Raw genomic sequence first — 12,616 nt, forward strand, 5'->3', positions numbered from 1 at the left:
GTGGTTTCCCTCTTGGGGCTGTTCCTGCCTTTGGCTGCTGATGGACAGTATGTGGTCAAAGGAAGTCAAACATTTGATCAAACCAGCTTGCTCATGTAGCTGCTTGGTCTCTTTCAGTTCGAGATTAAACGTCGTCAACAATGATATAATGGATATATGCTGACGGGTCACTAATTATTCATATTATTTTCCTGTCTCATTTTGCATCTAAGAATCATTCAGGCAAACTATCATCCAACAGCTGGCTCCACTAATTTGATGGTGTCCACAGTTATTCCATCATACCAGCCAAATGTTTTGGGAATGGTCCATTTAGCTAAGAACCGTGTGGCAGTCAGAGCTATAGTTTTGGGGGCAGGGTGTCTCTTGATTGGGGAGGAGCGAGGGACGCGGGGGGGTTGTGCGAAAGTGGTTGCAGGTGTGTGTGGGATTATATCAGCCCGGGAGCACGAGGGATTGGACTCATGAGCACACCGTGCTAATTAATTTGGAAAAAACCATGGGTGTGACTCAATAAAAGGCCCCGCCGCGGGGAACGGGTTGGGATTCCATTCTGCTCGGTGCGGCAGCTGTGCTGGTCGGAGGCCTGCCCTGCCCATGATTGAGATATGAATTTTTTTTAATAGGCAGCTGTGCTGGTAGGCCTGGGGCTGTGCTGTGCCGTGTCCACGGGGAGACCCCTACACGTCCACGGCCCGAGAGCCAGCCGTGTTGGTGGGTCGGCACTGCAACAATCGCCTTGGAGTCCAGCCTGGGAGTGATCGCCACTTGCTGGCCAGTGGGCGTGATTGACTGAGGTTCTGCAGTGGATGGCTGGTCCCCATGGGTCGTCTCTGCAACCATCGTTTTTGGAGCCATGGGTGGGGTCACACGGGGAACCACACGCAGCTGCCGTGAAGGGAACTCCTCGTGAGGACTGTGGGGCGCTGACAGCTGGGACATGTGCGGGGAGGAAGGGAGGCGATCCTCTGAGATGGTGCTTGGAACGTTTTTGTCTGGTCCGTTCCAGAGCCGGGTGATATTTCGTGCGTGCCTTTTGGGGGTTGCTCGGCAGCTTTCTCCCACCAGCGTTTGTGGTGAAGGAAATCTGAAGCTGTGGTCGTCGGGTTGTTTGACTGTGCTGTTGCAAGGGCCATTTGGGTTGATATAATTGTTTGTGTGCGCTCCTCCGGAGAAGTAGCAGGCCTGTTATCATTTGACAATTAAAAAATCAATAAAATTTAAATTCTAAGTTAACACTAAATCTGTAGTATACCGGCAGTCGTCTTTGTTATATTTCGCACACGGTCGTTTGGGGCGTCGCGTGAAACGGGGGCTCCACCATAATCTAAACCACAGCGATGTTAGCTAGGGTTTTGGGTATAGACCAAAACCCTCTAAAGCATGTCCCAAATGGGTGCACTGTTGCAAGCAATTTTCCTATGAAAAGCAGTGGTTACTGTTGAAGGTGTGACGCATGGAATACACTTCACCAAAAAATTGGTTTCCTCAGGTAGAATAAATTGAGTCGCTGCCCCAATTATTTTTTTCTAAATTGTCTGCAGTTATGCAACCCACAACCTCCGTTTTAGGCTGCAGGTGGCACTATTCTGAATTCCATATGGGGTACAAGACAATTAAATGTGCTGTCTTTTTGGATGCTACAATACAGTACTTTACAATCTGACCGTATTGGGTATAGGAAGGAAACATTGTAGAACCTCACTGCTTTCTCAAGTATTCCAGCACTGACTGCGCGTAAAGACTGCGTTCAATGTAACGATGTTACTGCAAGACGAGAATGTCTCGATCATCGGCTGTGATCAACCCACTGCCAGATGAAGGCATCAAACTGTTGCATTTTCTGACGGTCCCGCGATCCAACAATCCACCTAGCACCTGCACACAAGCGAATGTCTTTGCTCCATCTGAGCTTCATCATCTCGTGCGTGTTTCTGTTAACTACTCGGTTCACTTTCAACAACAAAAAATGTTAAATGCCAGATAGGTCTATCAGCCTATGAACATTGTGGACCAACGATTTTCAGCAGCATTTGTTTAAGTTTCTACTTTCTGATTATCATTAGCAACATGTGGCCTGTCAACTGTGGCTTGTATTATTGAAAAGATCCCTGTAGGCAAGACATTCCTTTTGAATTAATGACGCATAGGAACCCGTGCATGCGGTGAATACATGGCACCACAGCTACCTGCACTGAAAAGTTCTGCTTCACTACCATTAATCTGCAGTGAGCAATTTCAAATGAAAACAATACCTAACTGGCATTTGTCCGATGTGTCACCGTCGGCCAGTTCTGCATGTTAACTCGAAACTCGTTTCGTGGTAGAACGATTAAAATATATCTAAATCAGCTCAAGCCTCCTGCAAATCACCTGACTTCCATGTGGCCATATCCCCTGAATCCCTCCATTTGCCATGCTTGCCCCCTCTCAAAACAGACGCTGCTCCGTGCCCCTCGTTTGTTCCTTCACTCTCCCCGTCTTCCCTCCCCTCATCACCCTTTCATCCGCGATATCTTGACCTGGTCATTACTTCTCCCCCACCTTCCCTTCCTGCACCCACCACTCATTCTTTATTCCAGCTGCTCGCCTTGAGCCCGTGCCCTGTATGTGTCTGTCTTGATTCCCATTCCCTTGGTGTGCCACGTGACCAAGTTGTATATCAACTAAATATAGGTGGCATTTAAAGTAAAACCGTAACATTTCCAACATTGCTGTAAGTGTAAAATGTAACGTCAAAGCGCTATAATTTTGAAAAGTCCTGAGCTAGACAGTGCTCTCGTGAGTAAAAAAAAGTATATATATTGCTATGTTGCAAATACCGTATCGTTTTGCTTTGCATATCCCTGCTGGCGACAAACTCTCAAACAGTCACTCACCTCTGTCATTCGTCCTTCGAATATAAAACTTAAGTGATCCTCACGTCTCGGATTTTTCTTTATACTTTCACATTAAATGCACATTATGACGTCATGTGTTTTACCCTCCTTTAATTTCTTAATACATTTAATCAACTTCATAAATCTTGACTTAAAGCTTTCGTGACAGTAGGAATTCATTATCTGGGTCTTTCGGTAAAGTCACGTAGGTTTAAAGAAAAGAACAAAAAACTACGACGTTTTAACTGCTTGTGTTACGATCGAAACGTCAGTTTTTTTGTTATTTTCTTTGAACCTATCTACGTGACTTTACCGAAAGACCCAAAGAATACAACCTATTCATCTTTGTTGCTTGTTGTAGCATATACAATTTTTTACTTGTAGTGCCTTGACAGTTTTGATGTCAGCTGGAAATCTCTATCCAACGTACTTTTGAAATCTAAATGTTTTTTTGATTCCTGCTCATCTTATTTCACGCGCAGTGTGCTCGGAGATATCCTGCACGCCAAACTGTGCGTTCGTATTAAATGTATATGGTTATTAGATTGAATGTGCTGCTAATGACCGTTGCCCAAAACGTCGTCTGTTATAGTTTCCTTTAAGGCCACGTTTTTTGACGAATGCGTTGCGGCGTTTTGTTAATTGTGCTCGTGCATAACTGCCAAAACAGGAACATAACTGAAGAATTTGGTTCTTAGAATGTGAGTTTTATGGCCATATGAGGCCATTCTAAACTCCTACATTTTAAACAAACCGTTAGATTCTTACAGAATACAGTATATCTTTAAGTAATACATCTTAAGATTATTCTTACACAACGCAGCAGCCGCACAACCATCTAGGAGAGCATAATTCAGCAACATTGATTCACGACAAGTTTGCTTGTGCGGCTGATGGGTTGTTTAAGAGAATTTGTTTTTCTTCATGCGAAGAGATGGATATTAGGAGACACTGTCTGGCGTTAGTCATCAATATTCACTCACAACTCTAATATTGAGGCGTCTGGTGAAATCTTAATTATCACAATCCCTTCTGTCCCTCGTTTTGACAGAACGCGTGTTCCAATTGTAAAACACAGTCAAAGTGGTTGTTAACCACAACAAATTATTTGCGATTGTCACTTGCCTTCCACTGCAAACAATTGAGAATACATAGGGCTGTAGTAAACGAATGTGCATATCAAGAGGAATTTAGCATATTCATGGGAAATGCGTAGGAGGTGGGCGGGGGGGTTTCAAAGTCATATTATGCCCATGCATTATGGGCATAATATGACTTTGAAACCCCCCGCCCCATGAATATGCTAAATTCCTCTTGATATGCACATTCTTTTGTTAAGGCTCTCTTCTTCTTCAACCTCCAACTCAGCTTATATATAAGCTCCTAGCTTGGCAGTGTCTCATTCTTCACCTGAAGACGGCTGCTTGCGTTGTAGCCGAAACGTCGTGAGAATTATTTCATTTTATTATGTTTTATTTTTATTCTTTTATTACTTCCCTTCTACGTGACTTTACCGAAATAACCAAGAAGATGAATCCCTGCAGTCACGAAAGCTTTAAATCGAAACGATTGCATGTTTTTAGTTATATTTCTGGAAAAGGCACTAGTACTGCAGAGCGATAATGGCTGGTGGTTGAAAATAATTGCAAGACAACCAAGACAGAGCACGGCCGAAGCGGAGATGTAGCGATTCAATCGGCGAAGAAGTGAGATGTATTGCTGCATCGCGAAACGGTGAGTTGACAACGGCTTGGGAAAGGTCTTCATTCAGCTGTAGATAGACCATGGTTGATGATGAGTACAATTGTATTGTCTGCACAACACTGACTGAAGTAAACCCTTCCAACAACATCCGTATTAATACTCTGGGTCTTTCAGTAAAGTCACGTAGATAGAAAAAAAAAACACGTTTCGATCGCAACACAAGCAATCGTCTTCAGGTGAGAAAATACAGCAGGCGGACTGCTGAGGCAGGAATAAATGTAGCGAGAGAGCTACTGCAGCCAAAGATTATATAGGTTTTAGATGGGTACAACCCAAGGGTAAGTGGGCGGGGCTAGAGATGGAATTTGCAAGTAAATGTAAGATCGCAGAGCTCGGCAAACCTCGGCTAATCCGAGGGGGGTAGGGTTGTATTGTTTTGGTGTGGTCTGGGACTGTTTTTTTTTTCTGACTTGTCCAACATTGCATTTGTTTAAAAATTAACAATTTATACTTTATTCGTGTGTATTTATTTATAGTGACTTGCTTAACGTTCTTCTATTTTGCACTCCTATCGGTTTTTTGTATTGTAACTTGCTGACCCGCTATTCTCGGCTATTGTATTGCTAGAGATTATCATGTCAATGTGAGACGGCTCCAGCAGCAGCGGCTGTGTTAAACAGGACCCTGCGGGGTGGGCTGGTAGGAATAATACTTAGTACCGGTACAGAGATATCGACCGGGTATAGAGGAGTTAAAGAAAAAATTACTGTATTCTAGTGTAACGTTAATTAAAAGTGTTTGTTTTGACAAGAAACGCTGTGAGATTTAAAGACTCGTAGTCTTTCATTTCCAACACCACCCTCAACACCACCCCTCCCACGGACGGACGGACGGACACATTCATCTATTGGTGGTCTGGTCCACTTCGTTCCTACCAGTATGAGAGACATTCAGCCTATTACTGGTAGGAACCTCCTGGTTACACCAGCCCACAGGGGATTATTGTGTCCGTCCGTCCGTCGTGCATCCAAAAATGGAAGGGGAGGGGCTGGGTGGGGGGTGGGGAGGGGCTGGGTGGGAGGGGTGGGGCTGGGTGGGGAGGGGCTGGTCACTCCGTGGTGCCCTTATAAAACTCAACGTTTAACCTACTCACGCCGGCTTGTGCCCGCCCTCACAGGCGGCCATATTTGCGGAATACACCACGCCGCCGTTGACCCTGCAGGCCATTGACCGAGCAACCCAACGTTCCTACCAGCTCCCTCCGCAGGAATGTGTTAAACAACAAGCATCACCGCCACATCGAGGAAAAGGGAGCAGCAGCTATGTTCGTGAGACATTTAGCCTGTAAAAGTAAAGACATGCATGAAATTGATTTCTCCATGACCTACGTAACCTTTGGCTGCAGTAGCTCTCTCGCTATATTTCTTCCTACCCCAGCAGTCCGCTTGCTGTATTTTCTCACCTGAAGAGGATTGCTTGCTTGTGTTGCGATCGAAACGTCGTGATTTTTTTTATTTTTCTATCTACGTGACATTACCGAAAGACCCAAAGAGTATGAATTCCTTGCAGTCACGAAAGCTTTAAGTCAAAATCCGTATTAATGATAAACTATGTAAATATATCTGCAAGTGCCATATATGTTGTCATCTTAAGTGGCATTACCTCCCGAATAATTTGCTGTCGCGAGCCGGGTTATGAGGCTTGGGGTGGAATTTATCGTTCGACGGGTTGCATTGCGGTGCTGGTGGTGCTGGTGACGAAACGTGTGAGATTGAATTCCTCGTGTCTTCCTATCGCCGCTGTAATTTGTTAATTGGCACCGCTGGCTGCTTCAGACGAGTGCGGGTTGAGATGGGGGTGGGGGGGGGATGTCTTGCGAGTGCCGCATATTTAATTGACGTGCAGGCGATGGAGCTGGCAGAGGGGTTTTTGTGCGTGTCTGTGTGTGTGTTGATGATACAGGAGGACGTGGAGCTGAGTGGACTTGCCGATGACTGGTACCAGCGGTGTCAAGATCGGCCTCAGCGGAGGAGGCTCGTGAAGGACGCTACTGGGCAGTTGGAGGCAGTCGCCCTCCAACAACAACGGAGGGCGGAGGAACGACGCTCACAACAACGAGCGGAGCGCCGGGTGGCTAAAGCACAGTAAGTTGGCACAGTAGGGGGCACAGGTGGTGCATCAGCCACTCATTTCGGTCATCTCGGTCAGTCGACCCGTGGCACCTGCTGGGTCAGCCCCGTGACCTCCAGCCAGCGGGCATTCGACACTTCACGTGGCAGCCTCAAGGTGCACATGGCCTGGCACAAGCGTCGTGGTGACGTCACCGCCACTTAGTGGCGAATGACGATTGTTGTTGTTGTTCGTCAATTATGGTGATGACACTGCTGGTGTTATTTATAATTATGATGGTAGCATTAATAATGGTGGTAGGTATGATGATGGAAGTTGTGTGCAGGGTGCTGCTACTAATGATGATGCTCCTGCGAGTGATTATTATGATGGTGGTGTTGATTATGGTGGAGGAGGTTATGTTGCTAATGAATATCGTGATGATGATGGTGGTGATCGTGATGATGATGATGGCGATCGTGATGAACGATTGTACTGCAGCTGTCGGTACTGCTGCTGCTTATAATGAGGGTGCTGCAAGTGGTGATTGTGATTGTCGGTGGTGGAGGTGATGACAACCAAGATAGGAATGATGCTGCTGACTGATGCTGTTACTGCTGATGTATTTGATGATGATGATGCTAATGGTGGAGGTGATCATAATGGTGTTGGAAGTGCTGCTGATGGGAAGCTGATGATTATGAGCAGCTGATGATGGGGAGCTAATGATGATGCGCTGATGATGATCTAATGATGATGAGCTAATGAGGAGCTGTTGCTTCTGCTGATGATTGATGAGCTGATGATGAGCTAATGATGATGATGAGCTGCTGATGATGGTGCTGCTGCTGCTGAGGAGCTTCTGCTGCTGATGATGCTGCTGCTGTTGATTCTGCTGCTGATGCTGCTGCTGCTGTTGATTCTGCTGATGATGATGCTGCTGTTGATTCTGCTGATGATGATGCTGCTGTTGATTCTGCTGATGATGATGCTGCTGCTGATGCTGCTGCTGCTGATGATGATGCTGCTGTTGATTCTACTGCTGATGATGCTGCTGCTGCTGATGGCTGTGCGCGGGGTGGAGAGAGCCCCACACCGCGCAAGGATTCGCACTAAAGTAGTACCGGCCTCCCCTGCCCACAGCGCATTATGCAATACACTCGGCGAAAACGCCAAACCTCACGAACAAACCCCGACAACCACCGCCACGACGCACGACAATTATCCCAAACCCAAAACGTCAACGAGGCGGGTGTGCAGCACGCAGATTGAAAATCCCCACAATTTTAAGCGAATAAACTAAAACAAAAGTGTGTAGCGAGCGAGCGAGCGGGCGAAGCGCCGCGCTGGCGGAGAGAGACGCGACGCGGTGAAGAGGCGCGAGCAATCAACATGGCGGCGAGTCGCCTCGCCTAGGCCGCTCCGCCTCTCCGCGCTCCCCTCCTCCTCCTCCTCCCGCGCCTCCACAGAGCCGAGAGCTCCGCGCTGCCTCCCCGCGCCGACGCCGACGACCCCGACGACGCCGCCGCCTTCGTTCGACGTCTCTCCCCGTCTCGGTTCGGCCGTGCGAGTGCGCCGCGGAGGCGGTACAAAGTGTCCCCGAGGTAGGCCGCAGCGTCGTTGGGGCCCACGGGCAACGGGGGCCCTGCGGGCAGACCCGAGGGGAGGCCCGCGGAGAGACTAGGCAAGAGGGTAGGCTTCGTCTCGGGAAGCAAGTGGCAGCGGGGGCCGTGGGTGAAACCGATGTCTTCACAACGTCGGCGGTGGCGGCACTCGTGTCATCGTTCTGTGGCGTTTCTCGAGATGTGGAGGAATTGCGATGGGGGTTTGGTTGGGTAGAAGCGTCGGCCTCGGCTTGGCATGTGTTGCCGCGCTGGGAGGTCGGGGCTGTTGCTGCTGTTGTCGTGGTTCTCTTGCTGCTGTTTTATTTTGATTTCGTGTTTGCAGGAATGTGCAGGGGACGCGTGTTCGTGGCAGGGTTGCATGCACGCTGCTGCTGCTGACGGCAGGCGTTCTTATTCTGTTTAAGATTTAATGAGAGCCGAGCCCGGGCGCTGCTGTGCTGCTTAAAGGGCGTCCCATTTATCCACGCGCGGCGAAAATTTAGGTGGGGAGGGAAGAAAAAGATCAGAAACGCGGACGTGCTTTAACATTTTAAATGCCGTCTTCCCTGCCTCTATACACAATACACACGCACGCCACACGCCGTTTGGTGAATCAATGTACTTGGCATTTGTCTTTCAATCGCGTGGCGCGCCAATCTGTGAAGCCATTGTGGTGATGATTATGATGATTGGAAGTCCCTGAGTTCTGATTGTGATACCGCAGCGATTCAGAATCCATGCTTTTGATTCGCACAGTGACCGCAGAGTGAATAAATTGCAACTGGTTGGTGGATATCGCTCTTAATTGCTCTGAGCGAGAGCTCTTGCCACCCACCCCCTCCCGGTGGAGGAGGAGGTGGTGGTTTGAACACGCGGCGTAGACAGCGTGGTCGGCTGTCGAAAGCCGGCTCCGGTTGCGGCGGAGACAGGGATTCTTGCTGGCCGTGCCGCCTGTCCAATTGTGCCGACAACATGGTGTGTGTGTGCACATTGTGCGGAATGTACAGCAGAGGCGGGTGCGCACATGCGTTCGGAATAAGAAGTGAGCATTGCACGCCGAGCTCCCTGAAATTCACCCGCAGGTTTTGCACCCACGCGCATGTAAACGGCAGTAGTGACGGTGTTGGAGACGTGTGTGTTTGTACGTGTGTGTAAGTTATTCCTGGTTTTTTAAATATCATTAATCCTCATCGTGTGTTGTGTGCTGTCGTTTTTTAAAGGATTTTTTCCATTAAAGCGGAGAAATGGCGTCAGAACTTGAAAGCAGTTTGACATCTATGGACTGGCTTCCACAAATAGCATTACAAACAGGTAATATTGTGGTGATCTACACTGTGCTCTCTCTGTAGCTTGTGTGCGTGGTATATTTTGAGTGTGCCTCCAACATATTGTCATGCAAATGTTTTTAATGTGTATACATTTTGTGGCTTTCATGTTAGCTGGCGTACAAAAGTTAATTGCAGTGTGATGGTAGAAATGCTTTTAACTAAATATTATATCTTAATTTTAAATGTGTTTTATTGTGTGCATTAAATTTGAGATCTATGAAGATCGTTAATACTTAAAAACGTGTTTTTAGCATTGTTGTTTATACCATGTGGTAAATTTCACCGCAAGTGTAACATAATGCTGGTTTTGGCAATCAGGAACATTTTAAACTAAAATGATCAGGTCTGATGTTGAACACCACTGGCTTTGGACATGTGTTTCAATGCATCCATGAGCATGCATAGTGATTGCAGGCATGTGGCAGAATATGGGCACGTGTGGTAGTGACATGACATTTCTAAAATTGAAACTTCATAGCCAGTATTTTTTTAATTCTTTGTGACACCTGCCAACTAATCCAGCATGGGGTGTGCTTGTCAACTGAATATAGGTTCGTCATTGAATCGGTGTTCATGTCTCTATTATGGTTTTAAAACATTTTTATTAAGTTGTGTCTAACTTTGCAAATAGACATTAAAATGTTATTCTACTTGCCTTGCTTAGGAACGCATTTGTAAAGTATTTCTTACTTGACTTTTAGGTCGGTCAGAACATAACACATGAGGTGTATTGATATATGATGAAAGCAACATTTGACCTCGACAATAACTAGCAAAGCCGTAAAATATTAATCGTGCTGTAATGACTCGTGTTTTATCATTCGTTTCACGTTTTAGTGTAATACATAAATTAATGAGCTACATGAGAATGAGCATTTTGTTATGTACATTTTCCTTTTGAAAGTGGTATGCTGAAGTAGTAGCTTTGATGGGTTTTCTTATTTATGTCAACATTATATTGCCTTGCATTGCATTGGTTTGGGGGATCCCCTCCAGCTCACATCAAGAACAATAACATAGCCTCCCTGCAGCTGCCAATATATTGTAGTAAGTTTTCTACATCGTTCCTGAAAATGTTATGAGATGCTATAACATCAAGTTAATATTTTGGAAGATAATACAATTTCAAAGGCCACAGCGAAATGATTTGGCATCTGGCACATTAGTCATCTTAAAGGCTATTATGTGCTTAATTTTATGAACTTCGGTTTTTTAACATTGTATTACTTACAGATGAAGGAATTTATGTATTAGTAGATAATAAGAATGCAAAATTGGGGTGCTGAAAATATTTTTGACAGACAAGTCTATATATAACGGAAATTTGTGATTGTGTGTCTGTTCAAAATGTTTAGCGTACTTCCCGACATGCAACAAACAGACTTTTGTATTTTTTTTGGGGGGGGGGGCGCAATAATGCATATATTTTGCACGGCAAGTGAGCTGTGTCGTCACATCTGTCATGTGACCCGTATGCGGAAGCGTCACGCAGTGTGGCTGCTCATGTCACGCATCCCCCCCCCCAACCCTCTGCGAGTAAAGTGCCATACAAATGTGTTGCAGGTCTAAGGCGTTCTTCGCGCAGCATTGCTGCTTTATTATTTCAGTCGTTTACTGCCGTACGGCCCCTCAAAGTTGTGTGTCTGCAGCAAACGCTTATTTGTGTACCTATGGACGCGCGTGCGTGTGGGGGGAGCGGTAGTGTAGTGGTTAACGCGCTGCGCTACGAACCCGGCGACCCGAGTTCAATTCCTCCTCACGGCCACCACCAGTGACGATTATTTGAACCGGTCCTGGGCCTCCCCTAGGTCGACTTAGCCTCAAACGAGTAACTGGTGTGGTGTGTGAACATTGCCACTGGGGAGACAAAGGCGGACGAGTGTGGTGAATCCAAGTCCCGGGCGAAGCCGGGTCGTAAAGCTAGTTTCATTTATATTTGTAAAAGGGAAATTTGTGAATGTGTGTCTGTTCAAAATGTTTAGCATACTTCCCAACATGCAACAAACTTGAAATTTGGAATGTGGGTAGCTTCCAGACTGTACAAAATGCAAAAAGGATAATAATAGACTTTTGTATTTTGGGGGGGTGGGGGGGACGCAATAATGGATATATTTTACACGGCAAGTGAGCGGTGACGTCACATCTGTGTCACCCGCATGCGGCAGCGTCACGTTGTGTGCCTGCTTACGTCACGCATCCCCCCACCCTCCGGGTAGGCCGTGTATTAATCCAAGTCTCGGGCGAAGCCGGGTAGTCAAGCTAGTGCAGTATAAAAGGGATATTCTGCATACTCTGAACATTCAGAGACACCCTTTTCCATGGATATCACTGCCCTTGTTAATGAGTTGCAGATTTAGTTTTACATAATTCAAGAGTTGTTGAAAGCATTGGTTAACTTGAATCAGTGTAATATTAAATTCAAACGGTGTAATGCTTCAAACAATGTATTGTTTAACTGCAGTTGTGATTTGATTTTTTTAGTAACAGATGCATTGTCACACCAAACTTCGTTGCATAGCTGAGTTATTGTGTACAGCCAATTTTCACACTGCCATCACCTCCAGTAATGCACTTTTCACTGCTGTTATCTTGCTATTGCTGGTGCTCACAAAATGTTAACGCCATTTTATGACGTGTATCTGAAGTGTGGAAAATATTGTAGTTCTTCCATTATATTACAGGCGAGACATCCTCCCGAGGGAATACTCGTGAGCGTAAGTAAGTCACGTTGTGAATGGAGGCAGAAACATACATTGGTTGAAATTGTTCACGACGGGTAGGCATCTGTCGCAGTGGTTTTCTCCAATTAGCGAGGATGCAGATTAAACTGCGTAATTAGCTGTTGTTTGCAGTGCAATGATCCACCTTGCTTCAAGGTGCTGAGACAGTAAATATTGTTTAGGACCACACTATTCGGTTGCTAAGGTAGAGTAGTACCTGGAATGCTTTCGTAACAAAAGAGGCAGCTTTCCTACACAATTACTATTTGTGA

General features: G+C 46.2%; 1 protein-coding gene across 1 annotated transcript in view; it reads left to right on the top strand.

Annotated features, from left to right (window-relative positions):
- The first annotated feature begins 4,486 nt into the window (after positions 1-4,486).
- The window catches only part of LOC133345207 (forkhead box protein J2-like), a 53,630-nt gene continuing 45,500 nt past the window's right edge, over positions 4,487-12,616 (top strand). The window contains 4 exon segments of the mRNA XM_061555760.1: positions 4,487-4,613; positions 6,546-6,727; positions 7,836-8,296; positions 9,517-9,607. Of these exon segments, the coding sequence (XP_061411744.1) occupies positions 9,541-9,607 (67 nt within the window). The 5' untranslated portion in view covers positions 4,487-4,613; positions 6,546-6,727; positions 7,836-8,296; positions 9,517-9,540.

The sequence above is a fragment of the Lethenteron reissneri genome, chromosome 21 (genome assembly GCF_015708825.2).
Source record: "Lethenteron reissneri isolate LAM-NWPU_2019-01 chromosome 21, ASM1570882v1, whole genome shotgun sequence".
NCBI lineage: Eukaryota > Metazoa > Chordata > Hyperoartia > Petromyzontiformes > Petromyzontidae > Lethenteron > Lethenteron reissneri.